Source organism: Aquarana catesbeiana, linkage group LG01, assembly GCF_042186555.1.
Source record: "Aquarana catesbeiana isolate 2022-GZ linkage group LG01, ASM4218655v1, whole genome shotgun sequence".
In the NCBI taxonomy this organism is placed as follows: domain Eukaryota; kingdom Metazoa; phylum Chordata; class Amphibia; order Anura; family Ranidae; genus Aquarana; species Aquarana catesbeiana.
In genome coordinates, this window is record NC_133324.1 from 309,849,225 (window position 1) to 309,866,549 (window position 17,325).

The 17,325-nt window shown below is 40.1% G+C and overlaps 1 protein-coding gene across 1 annotated transcript in view; it reads right to left on the reverse strand.

Moving 5' to 3' along the window:
- SEZ6L (seizure related 6 homolog like) overlaps positions 1-17,325 on the reverse strand; it is a 678,351-nt gene that overhangs the window by 114,369 nt on the left and 546,657 nt on the right. The window contains exons 8-9 of the mRNA XM_073629414.1: positions 4,997-5,191; positions 1,998-2,136 (exon numbers count right to left, since the gene is read on the reverse strand). Of these exons, the coding sequence (XP_073485515.1) occupies positions 1,998-2,136; positions 4,997-5,191 (334 nt within the window). The remainder of the gene's footprint in view (positions 1-1,997; positions 2,137-4,996; positions 5,192-17,325) is intronic.

The following is a 17,325-nucleotide window of genomic DNA, read 5'->3' on the forward strand; positions in this document are numbered from 1 at the left end:
TCCAAATTTTTTTTTTCAACTAACTTTGCCTCATTTTTAACCAAGATTCGACAAGTGGTCATCAATCCGTCTCTTGTGGTTTAGGCGGAATAGCATACTTATGAATACACTTCCATAACTCCTATATTATATAGGAGTCATGGATAGGGGCGTTGCTAGGTCTACAAAAGATCTGGGGCTAGAGCTTATAGCAGGGTAGTAAAGAAAGTCATACGCTTGGGCGGGCATACACATGTATATACAGTAATATACGTGTGGGTGTATATATATCCCCAGAGAGCCCCCCACTTACATCAGGGTCCCAGAGAGCCCCCCTTACATCACCTTACATCAGGGTCCCCAGACGGTAAACTGAAAAAACTGTTGGAGGTATGAGGAATGCATTTGCGTAATTTTCTCTCTCAACTATGGAACAAATCTCGACCCTTTCATTTGAGGCACTGTGTTTGGAGCCAGAACCACCCTGACAAAGCCTATCCAATCTTATTGAATTCTATTCCATCCACCTAATGTTTTCTACACCAAATATATAGAACAATAGAAAAAGACTTTCATGTCACATTCGCAGTTCAACAAAAGTATAAGATTATGAAGTTGACCCACAGAGTGTCTATTTCCTGCGCCTTACAGGAAATGGGCTATTAGATACTAGCAAGGTGGTATAAAGTCCCCAAGAGATTACATAAGATTTTTTTCTCAACGCTTCCCATTGTGTTGGAAATGTCAAAAAGAGGCTATGAGAAATAGGTTGTGCAGATCATTCTCAAGCTAAAAGATGTCCAGATGCCGGACTATCTGGCGGTGCTTCTTCTCCATCAGATCCCAGTATCAATAAAGCACTACAAACAATCGGTTTATATACATTTGCTAAAGGCAGCCAAATCCTGTATACCAATTTACTGGAAATAAACTTAACCTTCACCAACTAGCCTATGGTTGTCCAAGGTTAATGACATCTAATTTATGGAGGAATTGATGGCAGCAGCTAATTCCAAATAGGGAAGAGTTTGCAAAACCTGGTTCTTTTGGACCACGTTTAATTTTATGGAGTACCATGCCCTAATGCATGAGACTTAAATAAAGGCTACAAAAATCTGGACCTTTTACTAGCTCTGCACAGCACCCCACAGGTCTTCACAATCCCTCCCCTCCCATATACTAACCTCCCCCCTCCTTTTTTTCTCATGTTTTTGATTTTGATTAGATTTTTTTGTTTCTATTCCATTTTTTATGCAGTCATCCAGATCTATGCAGTCAGAGTTGGCCTTGATCACTGTAGGTTCAAAAATCTCTTGAACAATCTGACCATTCTTACCATTGTATAGTCTGTTAACCTAACAGACTCTATTTAAATTGGAAGTTCACCCTAAAACTAAAATCTCTAAATCTACTGGCATCAACAATATAAGACTAAATATAAGACTAAACAAATTGCTATACATACCTGTTCTGATGCTGCTCCAGTCCAGTCTCCAGCGGTGGAAGCTCTGCAGAGGAGACAGCCAACAACGACTGTGAAATGCCTAGGAAGTGACATCGCCCATAGACTTACTATGAGGCTTCCATTGTTGGCTGCCTCCTCTGCAACCGCCTCCACAGAAAAGCCACCACTGACAGCCCAATGTGGGACCGGACCGGAGCGACTTCAGAAAAGGTATGTATAGTGATTTCTTCTTTACAAGGCTAGATAGGTTAGTTTTAGATTGTTGATGCCAGTAGATTTAGAAATCTTAGTAATAGGGTGAACTTCTACTTTAACGCTACAGTAATGTCCACATCTTGGTTTTACTTTTACTGGTTTAGTATGTACATGGGTGGTTCAATGTTGTTTCTTTGTCATTGAATATATTGACATTGCATATTACTGTATGACCCTACTTTTAAAAAACAATTAATAAAGAATTAAAAAAAATCCCTGTTATTCAGTTATGATATTTAAATAAAGAATATGAACTGAATACTTAAATTTCCCCAAAATTTGTCTTAGCAATACTCACAGCTGTATATCAAGAAATATTCTTCGATCATCTCCCACATGGATTCTCCATATACAGTCTTCGCCCTCTGTGTACAAATCAGGCCAGTTTGGTGAGAGGATAACTCCAGCTGGGGTGGAGAGCTCCCCACCACACATTGCTAGAAGAATTTAGGAGAAAGTAATCAGACAATGTACAGCCATAACAATGAAACATTATGGGCTTATATAAAGAGAAATTACAGTTTATACCACATTGTATTTATCAAAACAAAAGCAGCAGAAGTAATATGTATATGCAGGGCTTTTTTTCTGCCGAAACGTGGCAGAACACCGTACCCTCACTTCCAGTGCCGGCCCTGTGCTTGCTGCTCACTGCTGTCACTTGTAAACACTGGAGCTTGGTTCCTGTGTCTCCATGCCAAGTGACAGCACTGCTCTCCCAGCAGCACACACAGAAGCCTCCCTGTCCTGCATATTCCTACCCCATAACAATAGAGGAGGGGGTGGGCAGTGGAGCAGGTGGGGAAAGTGAAGGGGTGGTGCCTCAATCGAGCAGGTGTGGAAATGGCCAGCGTTTCTTTCGACTGCCTCGTTTTGCAAAGTGCAGTCTGCATATGATTGACTTCAGCAGGCAGGAGCAGGAGAGGTGGAGTGATCTGACATCACCCTCCTCCTGCTCAAGTTTTGCACACCAACAGGCAGCAGGCATAAACAGGCTGAGCATTCTGCAGGCGCGCTGCTCTCTTTTCCCCTCTAGTCTGTACTGCTGCATTCTGCTATGGCATCAGAAAGAAAAGGCTTTCCACACAGCAGAACAACGGGGGAGCGAGATAAAGCTCTAAGTACAGTAAGACTTTACAGTGTGAACTAGTGTATGTGGCTCAGCTATTTCTTCTAGAAGAAAGAATTAGCTGGGTGAAAAACTTTATTTTACAGGAAGCTGGAAGGGAATGGGTTCTATACAGGGATGAACTGGGAGATTCAACATGGGGCGACTACATCTGTACCCCATGCAGGGTAATGTTTTACCAACACATGGGTGTAAAGGTGTTCCATGCATCTCTGTGCCGGCAGTCCCATTGTTATCTATTGGGACAGAGGGGCTGTACAGACACAGCCGCTGCTCCCAATGTGACATTGGTGAGGGTGTACAGCCCTGAAGCACCCGGGGTGAGTTCAGGGACATGCACCCACACTCACATGGATGTTATATTGGGACACAGCAGCTGTGTCCATGCAGACATAAAGGGAACTGCTTATAGGGGGAAACCACAGGGTACAGATTAAAAAGCCCCGTGTGAAGGAGACCTTAGGGCTGTGAGAGGTGACCTTTACTGGAGGTGGAGGGGGCAGTGGAGGAGTGGTGTATAAACTGCTCCTAAACCACCTCTGCCCATTAAAATGAATGGGTGCCGCTTTCTAAGCGCCTTAAAGGCGCTTTAAAAGCAGCGCTAAGTGGGCACTTTTAACCTCTTTTTAACCACTTCTAGGGGGGGGGGGCAAAGAGTCGCTATAACAGTGTGAAAGGGGTCTTAGAAACACTTTATTAGGGGAAATCTGTCACAGATCTGGGCATTTCAAACTGATTATATGATAATGCAAGATATACAGTCAAAATATTAAAGTGTATGTAAACTCAATCACTAAAATCTCATTTAAGCTATATCATATGTAATTTCAAATGTAATTTTCAATATTTTATTCGTTAAAAGCTGAACTTCCTTATTGAGGCAGCAGAGAGTAAAGGACAAACTGAAACCACGGGTGTTGGGAGGGGTGGGCATACTGGAATATGAGATTCTCATACAACTTCAGCTGCAAATGTTTCTGGATTATACATATGCTCAGTTTGGAATGCCCAGATTTGTAATTGGTTAACTTTAACTAAATTAAAATGTCAGAAGATGTAACATACATTCCAGGGATACATTTGATTAGAAGAAACAATAAAGTAATAGGCCTTACCTTTGGAAAAGAGATTGATTGCTGGGCCCTGGGGTGGCAATCAGAACACCCTAGATAAAAAAGTGCCACATCCTAATAATAATAATTTGAAGGATAGAGAACAAATGGACTTTAACGGCACATATAAAATATTATAACAAATTTTAATAGTTCACATATATTATATACAAATGCACATTAAGTGATACAGATTAGTTAGAAAATACAAGAAAAGAAGGACCCATTGATCAATCCAAAAGATGGATGCCAATAGTATACTTCCTGTGAGGTATTGATAACCAAGTCAGAGAAACCTCCACTAGGGTGTGGCATACGTTGATAGGGTGTTCATAGGTCCTGAAGATTTTAAAAACACTTTTTGTTAAACATGTTCCGCGATTTTCAGATTATCGCTTCTTCAGGAGCTTCTGTTTAATTAGAGAAATCATTTACAATTATATACAAAATATACAATCATCATAAATAATGTATCAATGCGTGATTGTATATGCATACAGTGTGAACTCACCACACTTGAAGTTCAACAAAATCTTGACTTCACCCTGCCGACAGAGCACTGCTGCTAGCCAACCCAGTACCTTTCCTGATGGATAGGAGGGAAAGACCACAAGGACCTGGCACAACCCCCTAAATCGAACGGCAACTTGGGAATGCAGATTGTAACTTGGGGGTGCATCGGTTAGCTAAACATGTACAAAGTATGCATGTTGGCTGAATCTTAAAAATTGCTTGAGATAAACGCTAATGCAAATATGCTGTTTAATACTTACATCGCTGCTGCAAAAAGATGCCCACAGCTGCCTATGTGTATTAATATGGGCCGTCGTTTCTAACTAATCTGTATCACTTAATGTGAATTTGTATATAATATATGTGAACTATTAAAATTTGTTATAATATTTTATATGTGCCGTTAAAGTCCATTTGTTCTCTATCCTTCAAACTAGCCCTTACCTTTGGCCACCAATGTCTTAACCCGAATTGTGGTTTTACTAAAATATCTAAGCTTACAACACTTGCAATTGAATTGTAGAAATAAAATAACTTTCTTACCTCTGCAGAGAGGTTCTGTATCATTCCAGTAAGGATCCTTCATATTGATACACTCTATAATGGATGGTCCTTGTTCCAGAGAGTGCCCAGGGTCACATGTAAACTCTACCACAGTCCCCATGCTGTAAGTTAGATCTGTTGTTGTAAAGTTGCCATTCTGAATATAAGGTTCATAGCAGTGTCCTCGTTCAAAGGCTGAAAAATGAAAACAGTGATCAGTGATCAGTCACAGCCATGGATTTCAAAATATTCAAATAGTTTATATAATGATCCATACACATCCAATACTTACTGTGCCTGTATTCTATTTTTCATTCATTTTTTCTTACAGCTCTTGTGAGCTTCTGAGCCTCTCCCCCCACTTCCAATAATTTGGAACAAGCAGTACATGTTAGTTGTGGTCATAGTCCATGGTTCATAGACCCTAGCCCATTTCGGGAACAAGCAAAAGAGGGTGGCTATGCTCCTACATACAGTAGGACCATGGAGACTGAACATAGCCACCCTTCAACAGGAAGTCAGATCACAGTACCAAAAGAAAAAAAAAAGGAAATTTGGAGAAGGTTGAGAACAATAGGAAATCTTTTTGGGGGATTAAGCATACATACTTGAATATAATTATTTTTTTTTTTTTTATAAGCCATAGTTTAGTGTCACTTATTCTAGTGTCAACTATTTATTCTACAAAACTATCAGGAGAAAAACATTTTTGAATTTGTGACCATTCTATATAGTGTTGAAACTGTAGTACCTGCAGTACAATAAAAAGGTAAACTCAAGCTTAGCTGTCTAGTAGAGTTGATTAAATCTCAGAACTGGATAGACAGACATGCAAATCCTCTGACAGGTAACAACCAAACAAACACACAAACACACATGCATACTTATATTTATCTCTTTCTCTGGATTTCAGCTTTAACCCCTAAAACAATTTTTCTAACATTACCCTAACTCTTAAAACACTAGAACTTGACACTAAAACGAATCAATTGTAAATGCTAACCGTATCCCCTACACTGAATTAAACTGCGGCATCATATTTACCTAACTTACTTACCTTACCTTACCTACCTGAATCATCAGTGCTAAAGGACACCTGTTTCATTTTGGATTGTAAAACTTGCCATACATGGATTTAAATTTGGCCAGTTCAGAAGGAACCAGTCAAATTTTTGATCCATGTATGGCCATTCCCATTCATGAAAAGGCAATCTAGTGATTGACTCTTCACAAATGGTGCTGCTGGAAAATTTCAGTTTGATCAGCGTTGCAATCAATAGGCTGCAGGGCTGATAAGTGTATTTTGACAGTGGGGAGGCAGAAGAGTCTCTCCACTATCAGAATACAAAGGCAGGGAGGATTTCCCCATCCACACCAAATGTATGTATGGGGGAATCAGGTTAGTTTTTTATGTTCAGGCTGGCTAAATAAAAAAAGTGACCCATGAATGGGCAGCTTAAAGTGTTTGTTACCCCAACACTTAATATTCCTGATATGTTGCTGCTGTACCATGTACATGTATAAGAATGTATCCTGTTTTCTTTGTATTCCTTTGTGTGAAATCCCTGGTGTTCATGCCAGTCCCCTTGCTTTCCTATTAAAAACTGACCACACTGAGAAGCTCAGTGTGCTGCTGCTTCTCCTCCCCCAGCTCTTGGTCAGAAGGAATGTGATCATTTATAAAAAAGGAAAAACAGGTATTTATATATTTTTTTATATTAAAAAGGCATTTGCTCGGGCCTGCAGCACACCACTCAGTGCCTGAAGGACAGGTTGGCGTCAGAAACAATGAGAGCTGAACTAGATAATAAAAGGAGGTATGCCACTCAATCTATACACTAAGTGACCAAAAAATTACAACAGCCGCCGTTTAAAAAATATATTGACAATATAAAAGAATAGTATATATATAACAGTACATGTAAATACACACTATAAACAGCGCTATTGTTGAGCAAGAGATATAGGTCATGCGGCCAACTTCACACGAAAGTCTTTAAAAAAAGTAGTGCAGAGTCTGTGAAGTGATTAGGAAAATGTTGATAGGTGATAATAAGCTGGATCTCAGTGTGCACCTTCCACCGGTCAGTTGGACTTCACCTTGTGTTAACACTCTCCCCCCAGGGGGTCAAACTCACCAGAGCTGCAAATCAAATTAGCCTCCAAGAGAAGAAATCTCCTAATCACATCGCTATCAGCACCACTCCAGGGGGTTCACGTGGGGTCACAACTCCAAATAAATAGATGACAAAGAAGAAGAAGCGCACATAGCGTAATTCCATTTATTCAAAGAAACCCCTTACATCTCACAAGATCCCCCTCAACCAATATACGTACAAGATAAAACAGTCAATCAATGGAGTTGTGACCCCCCGTGAACCCCCTGGAGTGGTGCTGATAGCGATGTGATTAGGAGATTTCTTCTCTTGGAGGCTTATTTGATTTGCAGCTCTGGTGAGTTTGACCACCTGGGGGGAGAGTGTTAACACAAGGTGAAGTCCAACTGACCGGTGGAAGGTGCACACTGAGATCCAGCTTATTATCACCTATGAACATTTTCCTAATCACTTCACAGACTCTGCACTTTTTTAAAATATTTTTTTATATCTATACAAAAATGTTCTGCCTTTCATTTCTATTTTAAACTGAATGGATTGTTTTACAAGGTGATCATTTACAATCACTTTGACAGTGGAAGGTGTCAGATTAATTCATGAGGGATGCTGAAAAATAGTTATCTTTGCAGTAGGAGGTATGACAATTGGAGATGTGGTTAATGGCCTTGGAAAGTTAAAATGCCCCAATGACTTTTAGTGGAAAGCTAGCCCTTAATTTGGCAAGAAGGGGATGTGTTCTAGGCATTCTTCCAAAAGCATTAGGTAACCCAAAATTATTTTTACATAATCTTTATACACATTAGTTATGTCTGTAGCAATTTATCCAATGTTACTGATCCTCATCAGAATATGAGTAAAAATATGTATATAATATATAATAATAATAATAATAATGTGAGCAGATTATAACTAGAAAATAAAAGTTTGTATAGGAGAAACATTACAGAAGATAGAAGAGTCCATACAGATTGGTTATGTCACATGAGCAGCTGGTGGAGCCTGGTATATAAGGCAGGGCCCCTGAGGATAGGTGGTTATATTACAAGAAGAAATTTAAAGTCAAAGCCAGGCTTATAACTGGGAAGCACACCAGAAGCTCTGAGTTAGGTAAATAGATTTAATGTGGATATTATCTGATTGATAGACTCTAATGTTAGAAAGTAAAATTACAGACCACAATAGTACAGTTACAGACTACATTAATACAGTGTAGTACCCTGAGATGAGAGCTCCAAATTATTAAACTGCCATTAAAGAAGTAAGAAATATTGGGTGATAAATAGAGAGCCCTGGAAAGTTCAGTGTATCCTGGAACATAAGTATAGAAGAAAGTGTGCTGCGATGCTGACCTGATATGAAGCAAATGTTGGTAAGTCCCATGAACATGCAAGAACCATGGCCAAGCTTAGTGTCATGATGGAATGGTAGCTTCTTCAAGAGAAGATGGAACAACATTGCTTGTAAATGAAAACCCCGAGGTGTGAGCTCTCCATATTACAAATATGTGTAATTCTTTCCCTAAATATAACCTTTAGATGAACATTAAAGGCTAACTCCACCTTTTGTGCCATGTTACATTTTAAACCCATATTTAGGGTATAATATGCAACATGGTGCAAATGGGACCCTCTCATCCTTAAACCACACCCCACTCCCAGCTTTGTAACTGAAAGTCTGTACCTGAGTGCAGACAGGGAGCTAAAGGAAGAGTCAGCAGGACCCTGACAGTGCACCCATGACCCACTGATTGTGGGTGCAATGCTTTCTGGGCTCCTGTGAAAAAATAATAAATGCACATTTTTTCCTTAAAAATATGTTCATTTAATAGTTTTTTTTTAGATGAATTTAGAGTGCTAAGGATAACAAGCTTGAGTTCTCTTGTGTTAGAGTTAGTTGTGACTAATATTCAGCTAAGAAGAATTCTAGGATTAAAAAGGTTATCCGTTTTCCTGGTTTTGACTTTGGCACTTACCAGGGCACCATACAAATTGAAACTCACCATTGTAGTGGATGAGAATGACATATGGTACAAAATAGTATAGAAAGGTTAATCAAGGTTGACTAATCAATGCACACATGTTAAACAATGAACAGGGCAAACCAACCTTTTTCCATTAATATGAACCATTTTATTAAAAAATAATAAATTACACTTGAAAACAGCCAGATGCCCATGTGCCTATGGAGAGCCTGCAGCAGTAGGTGACATCCAACAGCTCTCTTTGGTTGGTGGAACATGGAGCATCCTGCACTCACTGGTGAGTGATTTCAAGTTTTTGGTCTGATAAAGGGGATGATTTCCCCAAAATGCATTGCCATGGTAATACAAAAGTGTTGCCCAGGAGCCACAAGGAGTTCTTGGTCCATTCGCAACTCTGCTACTGGCCACAAAGGGCTGATGAATATCTTTTACTGTTGCAGGCTCTCTTGGCTCTTTACAACTGTAAATTATTCTTTTTGATAACACTATGTTAACACACAAAGCTGGTAAACCCTGTTCATTTGTGTCCACCTACCCTTATTTATCCTTAGCAGATTCCTGCTGTCATTTTTATTTCCTCCAAAACAAAATAATACTCATCTAGTACCTTTCCTCAATAATTATATTGCAGTATTTTTTTGAACTTATTGCAAGTACAGCAACACAATGTAAAACTTGTAATGATACTATATCTGTAAGTAAATATTTATTTTTTGGTCTATACATTAAAAGTCACATTTCATTCTTCTCTTCAATCATGGACTGTACCTTTTATTTAGCGCAGATAAATACAGTACTGTGACTAATGGCAATTGAGAGTTAAAGTGTTACTAAACCCATTCACTATATCTGGTCTCCCACAGTACACAGAACATGGTAATACAATTATTTAGTAAATATAAATGGCTAAATACCTTTTTTCATCAGCAGTATATAGTAGTCTTGTGACTTCTATCAGAGTCTGGTTAAAGCTGGTAGGAGAAGTTTTCATTCTACCCTGATCCTCTGATCCTCTGTTTGGACAGTGCTGATTGGCCCTGTGCTGATCACATGCACTCTTCCAAGAAAAAAAAAAAAAACTTTCTAGCACTACACACTAAACTGAGCATGTGCAGCTTGACTCCTAATGCTGTGTTCTATCAGGAGATGGGTTGGAGTCAGTTAAAGAATAGGAGGATCAGAGGAGACAGGACCACGCAGGATTTTTACACAATGCAGAGGATTAATCCCTTAGGTTCTACAGTGAGTAGAACAAGCATGCTTCACTGCATATACAGACTGATTTTACTGTTGTGGATTTAGTAAAACTTTAACACAGAATTGTAAGCAGGAATATAATGAACTATTTATTTAAGTCATTAATTTATTTAAGAAATGTATTTTTAAATGCAGCTAATGAAAGTACCTAAATCTGTCTTGATTTCAATCTACAGAAATCACTACACAGCAGGACACAGAAGTAGTAAGACCAGCACGTAATGATGCTCTATATCAGCACACAGGAACATGCTGACAGGAGGAGAGAAGAGTGTGAACAGATGGATCACTCATCAATATGCTGCTGCTCTTTTGTTTTCCCATTTTGGGTTTGGAGTTCACGTTGACCTCTGATTTTGACCACTCTGTGCTGCAGAGGATGTCTATAATCTGTCTCTGCTGCCTGGCAGGAATGAATGGTTCACATAACTGGCTGCACATATTTACATATTCTTTGCCAGCTAATTAGATTCTATACATATATTTCAACTGTATTTAGCTGCTTGCCTGGAGATCAGCTTTAATGAGCCTATGCAGAAACTGATTTATGAGCCAAAATTCTTCCTATGATATTCTCCTATATACTGCTAGCAAAGGCTTTCATGTTTTGTCTCTACAGATAAGGCTGGTATTTTTTTTGCAAAATAACTGACACAATCTACCGCAGTGGTACTCCTAGCAAGGGAAGTTCAGGCCAGGGGCACTTTCAAAAGGATTATCTTAAGAAAAAGATTTTCACATGATGTTTTACATCCTTTAATAGGTGATAACCATTCAACCTGATCTCTCCATCTCCCAGCAAGAGGTCCATAATCTCTTTTTAAGAAGGTCCATGCTCCCAAAAATATATTCTTATTGCGAAGAGCCCATAGTAACAAGGGCATTTATTAGCAGTTTTATATTCAACAGCAACAGGATCCCGTACAATTGCACAGACAAGAGGATATGCTGCCGTTTATTAATATTGTATCCTAAAATGGACTTGTATATGTCTGTATGTGCTATTATTCCTGTTATACTTGTAATAGTTCAATGGAATGTGCAGCACAAAACACTGTTGTATGTGAAGTAATATTCAATTACAATGTGTATTATGATAAATCCACTACAACTAGTGTGAATGAGCAGCGTAATTAGCCTGCATTCAATGTATGTTTATTTATAGATGGACTATACATCTGCATGAAATGTTTATAGCTCCTTGATGATATAGTGCTTTCTTTTATTATGTGTCTTCTTTCAGCACACATAGTTTCTTAAAGGGAATCTATAATGAACTGTTTTTTTTTTTTCAAAGTGCTTGAATAATATTAATATTTGATTGTATTGGTTTAGACAAATAAAACACCTGTATACGGGGTTCTTTTGTACTTCTGCATCTTACATTATATATGTCAGCTGTCAACTAAAAATTAGAACACTGCCAGCAGTGGCATATTTAGGCATAATGCTGTCCTAGGCACTTCAGAATGACAATGACTGTTAATCTCCACCTCTTACATTATGTGATTATGTTGGCAAACATTTGGCTGGAATTCCCAATTCCAGATGCAGAACTGCTTTCCATCTGTACAGACAAGCCAAAATAAAGATGGTTTTATTTTTTCTGAACTATGAAGTCTTCTGAGTCTCTCAACAAACCCTGTACAGTTTACAGTTTTCCCCTTTACAGTTCTCTTGCTGAATTTAGCCTTAAACAGCCAGAGGTGGGCAGAAATGGGAAACTAAATATGAAGCAGATAATCACAATTTGTACATTTTGTGGCTTGGTGCTGTCCTCTAACCCTGTGTTCTGTTGGGATGATTTTCCTTTGCTTCCTGTCCTGGAGACACAACAGAAAGTGGGAGGGAAACCATATCAGACAATTTTCACCAGAAGATTTGTCCCCATTAGAAGACAGATGGTCATCACCAGTGGCGGCTGGTGGTTTTTTGTTTGGGGAGGCGGCAAACAACTGAACCCCCCCTCGCGGCAACTCAAACCCCCCACCATTCGGTCCACTGGCACTTACCCTATGTAGACGGCGGAGATCGGGCAACCTTGGAGCGGGGATCGGGCATCCATGGAGCGGCGGCGGGGTTTGGGCAACCATGGAGTGGCAGTGGGGATCGGGCAGCTCTTCTCCTTGCTTCCACTGTGCGTCTCCTCCCCTCCTCCTTGACATCCAATAGGATCGCCAGTTTTTTCAGCCAATTGGGTGATGGGTATCAGACCCACTTCCCGAATGGCCGAGAGGAGGATCAGTGTTGCAACAGTGAATATTCACTCGCTGTTGCAACACACCTGGGTAGGCTCCGGATGCATCCTCAGAGTCCCAAGCCCACCCTATTTTGAAGCCTATTAGAGCCTATGGCTCTAATCAGGTGCTTAAAAAAAACCCCTGGCCGCTGTAATTCATGAGCACGATGACCCAAAAGGGGCTGGATGCATAAATAGGGGGCGCCCATGGATAGATTCATACTATGCATGAATCTATCCATTGCATATAGTGGCTGGCGAGGGGAGAGGGGGCAGCGCCCGGGCACCCCTAATGGACGGGCCGCCCCTGGTCATCACCAATGGCAATTTTGTCACCACTACGACCGCTACCATCACTACCACATCAATTAATAATATAATTGTGATTCAGACTTTTGTATTTATCTTTTAAAATGCCTGTGTTCATTGGTATACATTGGACTATTTAAAGAAGTATTAAACCCAAAAGCAAAGATTTACTTTATCACAGCTTACCAGTTCTTAGATGTAATAGTTGCATTAGTTTTCTTTTTTAGGTTTTCTTTCCTTTGTTTTCACCTGGTGATCAAGTCAGTAAGTCTGTTGTTTTTCAACAGAACAAGCTGTTCTTGAAATGTAGCAGTTAGAGGGTTGAGATGAAGACCAGCTTTTATTTATGTACATTTATCTCAAAAGAAAAAAAAGAGCTGGAGTTTGGCTTCAATTTGTTTCTAAATCTGCTAGTACATATAACACTCTTCTCCACCCAGATTAACAGTGCTGTTGTCCAAAAGTGTCTCTATGCTCCTTCATCCAGAGTAGGATGCAGCCACCTTAGTACAGGAGGTGTGTTGCTGGCCAGATCACCGGGTGACAACAAATGTAAAAAAGCCTAAAAGAAAACTATTGCAGCCACCACATCTAATGACTAGTAAGCTGCAGTATAGTTAAAGCAGAACTAAACCCATCGTTTTACCAGTTTTTAAAAATAGTTCCATTCCTAGCATGTGTGGGGAACGTAACTGTCCCATTGTCATACCTGATCACATGTGCAGCACCATGGCAGTTGAAAATCAAACAGAGGCCAAGATGGTAGATTCCCTGGCTGACAACAGTAGAAGGATTTAGTTCTGCTTTAAGTGCAATTGTTTTAAAGAAGTCAACAAACTGTGACAATGTTGAAGCTGCACATATTTTTCAAGCTCAACAGTAAACCCATAAGTTAAGGGGATGTTCATTGACCTTAGTAAAACATTTACATCTGAAAATGTTGGTGTGCTCACTTTTTTGTCATAGCTTTATCACAGTATCACTGTTGGCCAAGCAACCTTTTCATAAGGTGCTAAAGGTACAGGTGAGAGATTAATTTTTTCCAGTTTTGTTCTGATAGTGACCATCACCAGCATCTCTGTCTTTGGATTTTTACATACCTCTCTAGGAGTGATTAAAATTATCTCACTATCCCATAGTCCATTTCTACAAATGACTGCTAATATTTCTCCCTGTGGAGAATATCTTGGGCACAGATGCACAAATTGGAGAGAATACAGTTGTATATTTTTTAATTGCGAGTAAATTGAGGCAATTTTTCCCTCTAATCCTGCATCAGCATTTGGCAGTACTACTGAAGACTTACTTAGAGATTTTAAATGTCTTTGCAGAAGATATATTGACTTGGAATTGCATGAATACACCTTATCTAAATAGTATAGGGCCATGAAAATTCCTTGCAGTGTCCTAATGAAAGAACAACTACTGGGTGGCAAAAAAGTTTTCTGTGGGAATTGGATCGAGGTAGCTTTTCGAAGAAGTCAGAGTACAACTTTTCCAGCTGAACCATGAGATCATAGCCCTTGAACTGTCTATTAAAGAGATAAAAAACATCTGAGAACAGTATCGCAACACAATAACAAAAAATGGAACGGATGGTTCTATTTATACAGATTTCAGGGCACAACACCAACCACAAGCCCGGCAGTGGTGGCCATAAACCCAAAATAAGGGGAAACTAGAGTTCCTCAAAAGCTTAGAAGAAAAATTACAAGCTAACTAAGCAATCATCCTTTCCAGTCCGACACTGAATATGGGTGAAATTAAATTATGAAAGAAAAGTTTATCCTTTTGTTCGATTTATCATCTAAACACATTCCAATTAGAGGTTGATATATTTTAATATGAAAGACAACTGAAGTTCCATCAACATTTTGCTGGCCAATGATATACAGATGTGAACACTGTTATACAGTTTAGGACAAAGAAAAAATGAATTCCTCCAGGGAGTTTTGGCACTACTGAAACATACATCAATTCAATCAGAAGTGATACTGGACAATTAACGAACAATAGAAACGACTATTTCAACCTTGTCACAGAGAAAAAGGACACTTTAACATCATTGAAAAATGCCAAAGAAATGATTCCTTAAACCAGCTGACAAAGGAGGAGCCATTATTGTTCTGGAATACTTTGAATGTCATAGTGGGATTTTTGATTTATTAGGGCCACCTAAGCCTGCTCAGTGTAACTACAACCGTATTTCCTATGCCAAGGCAACCCAGGGACAGTGTAAATCCTATCATTAACATGAATGGCTTTGCGCATGGTACTCGTGCATATGGTGGTGCTATCATAAACAGTACGCAAAAAATTAAACTTTTTTTGTATACTTCCACATGCTATACTCATGTTTACGATGGCACCAACATATAAATGAGTACAGCATTGCACAGCCATTCATGTTCAAAGCCATTTGACCAGCTTGCAAGTACCAGTTATATTCTCATACAGTGAGGAACTTTTTAGATTTGTTCCCTGCAATTACAATTTTTGTCAGATTTTACGTACAATGTGCACCCAGGGAAGAAGGCCCGGAATACCGAATTCTTGCTTTCTGGGCATTTGTCCCTTGGCATATACTGCCCTAAAAGGAAGTACAGCTCGGTGCACCATCCAGCTTCGTCCAGCCACAGCAGCTGTCAGACTCTCTTAAATTTTGACAGGCTGCTGGCAGCAGGGCTGGATGGGACACCTGTGAACCCTACTCGTAGCTAAACATTGGAGTCCAATGCACCAGGAGTAAACGTCCAGTCTGCATGGAGATTTTTTATTATTATTTGTCTTTTTTAATTGGTTGAGTGGACCTTTAGTTCCAATTAGTATAATGTTGTTTCCAGCAATGGACCCAATCAGTCACTAAGAGCTTTTATCCCACTGGCTTGAGAATGATGCCTGATGTTTTTTTTTTTGCCACTTCTGGTTTCCTTGCCGATGCACTTCTAGTCCTGGAGTGCATCAAGATGTGCAGTAGGTACTTGTTTCCATCTTGCAGAGTGCATTTAGGGGCTATCATTACAGCTCTTCATCTTGATTCAGGGGCTTTACTTTTAAATCATTAGCAGGCACAACATTCCTACATTACTTTTTTATGTTTACATTTCTGGGAATGTACATTTTCTATACATCAAAACAGTGATATTCCTACAGCACATCCATGGTTGCATGTTTCTCTTTTTCTGACATCAGACATCAAGGGTACTTCAATTCTCTTATCCATACACCAGACCTGGCATGGGATATTCAATCACACAAAAGGGTTGAATTTGTGGGAATATACTTATGTGTTCATCTTTTATGCACATTTGTCTTTCATCTTGAGAAAGGGGACCTGTGTGTCTCTGAAACATCTGTGTTATGATATCTTTGTCCTTTGAATCTACTTTTTTAACTTTTACTTCAATAAAACAGCAACTGCTGACACGACTCTTTAATCATATGATTGGCTGTGTCCAATCACAGCCGGTCACATGTAAACAAGGAAATGGCTGTAATCGGCGCTCCTCGCCTCACACTGACAGAGAGTGGGGTGAGGAGAGCCGATCAGCAGCATCTCCTCGCAGGGGGCAGTAAGAGATGTAATCAAGGCACTGATGATCAGTTCCCTGATTACATTAGAGCGCCAGTAGTGCCAGCAATCAGTGCCCACCAGTGCCAACAATCAGTGTCCACCAGAGCTAGCAATCAGTTCCCATTAGTGATGTCAGTCAGTGCTGGCTTTTATTGCTCATTAGTGCTGCCTATCAGTGCTGCCCATCAATGCCCATCAGTAAAGCCCATCAATGCCCATCAGTGCCACCATCAATGCCCATCAGTGCCCATTAGTGCCACCCATCAGTGCCACCTATCCATGCCGCCTATCAGTGCCCACCAGTTCCGGCTATCAGTTCCCGTCAGTACCACCTGTCAGTGCCCACCAGTGCCACCTATCAGTGCCCAACAGTGCCGCCTATCAGTGCCCACCAGTGTCGCCTATCAGTGCCACCTATCAGTGCCCATAAGTGCAAAATATTAGTGCCTCCTCATCAGTGCCACCTAATCAGTGCCCATAAGTGCCGCCTCATCAGTGTCTATCAGTGCAGCCTATCAGTGCCCATCAGTGCTGCCTCATCAGCGCACAGCAGTGAAGGAGAAAAATTACTTATTTATAATATTTACTGACAGAAACTAAGAAAAACTTTTTTTTCAAAATTTTCGGTCTTTAACCACTTCCCGCCTGGAATATAGCAGATTGTTGGCCAGGCGGTGGTTCAGTTATCCAGACTGGGCGCTTGTGGGGGCGCGCATCGCGGCGACCTGTGGTGGGGTGTCAGTCTGACACACCGCTACACCGATCTCTGGCAGAGGCTCTTTACCACGTGATCAGCCGTGTCCAATCACAGCTGATCACGATGTAAACAGAAAAAGCCGGTGATCGGCTTTT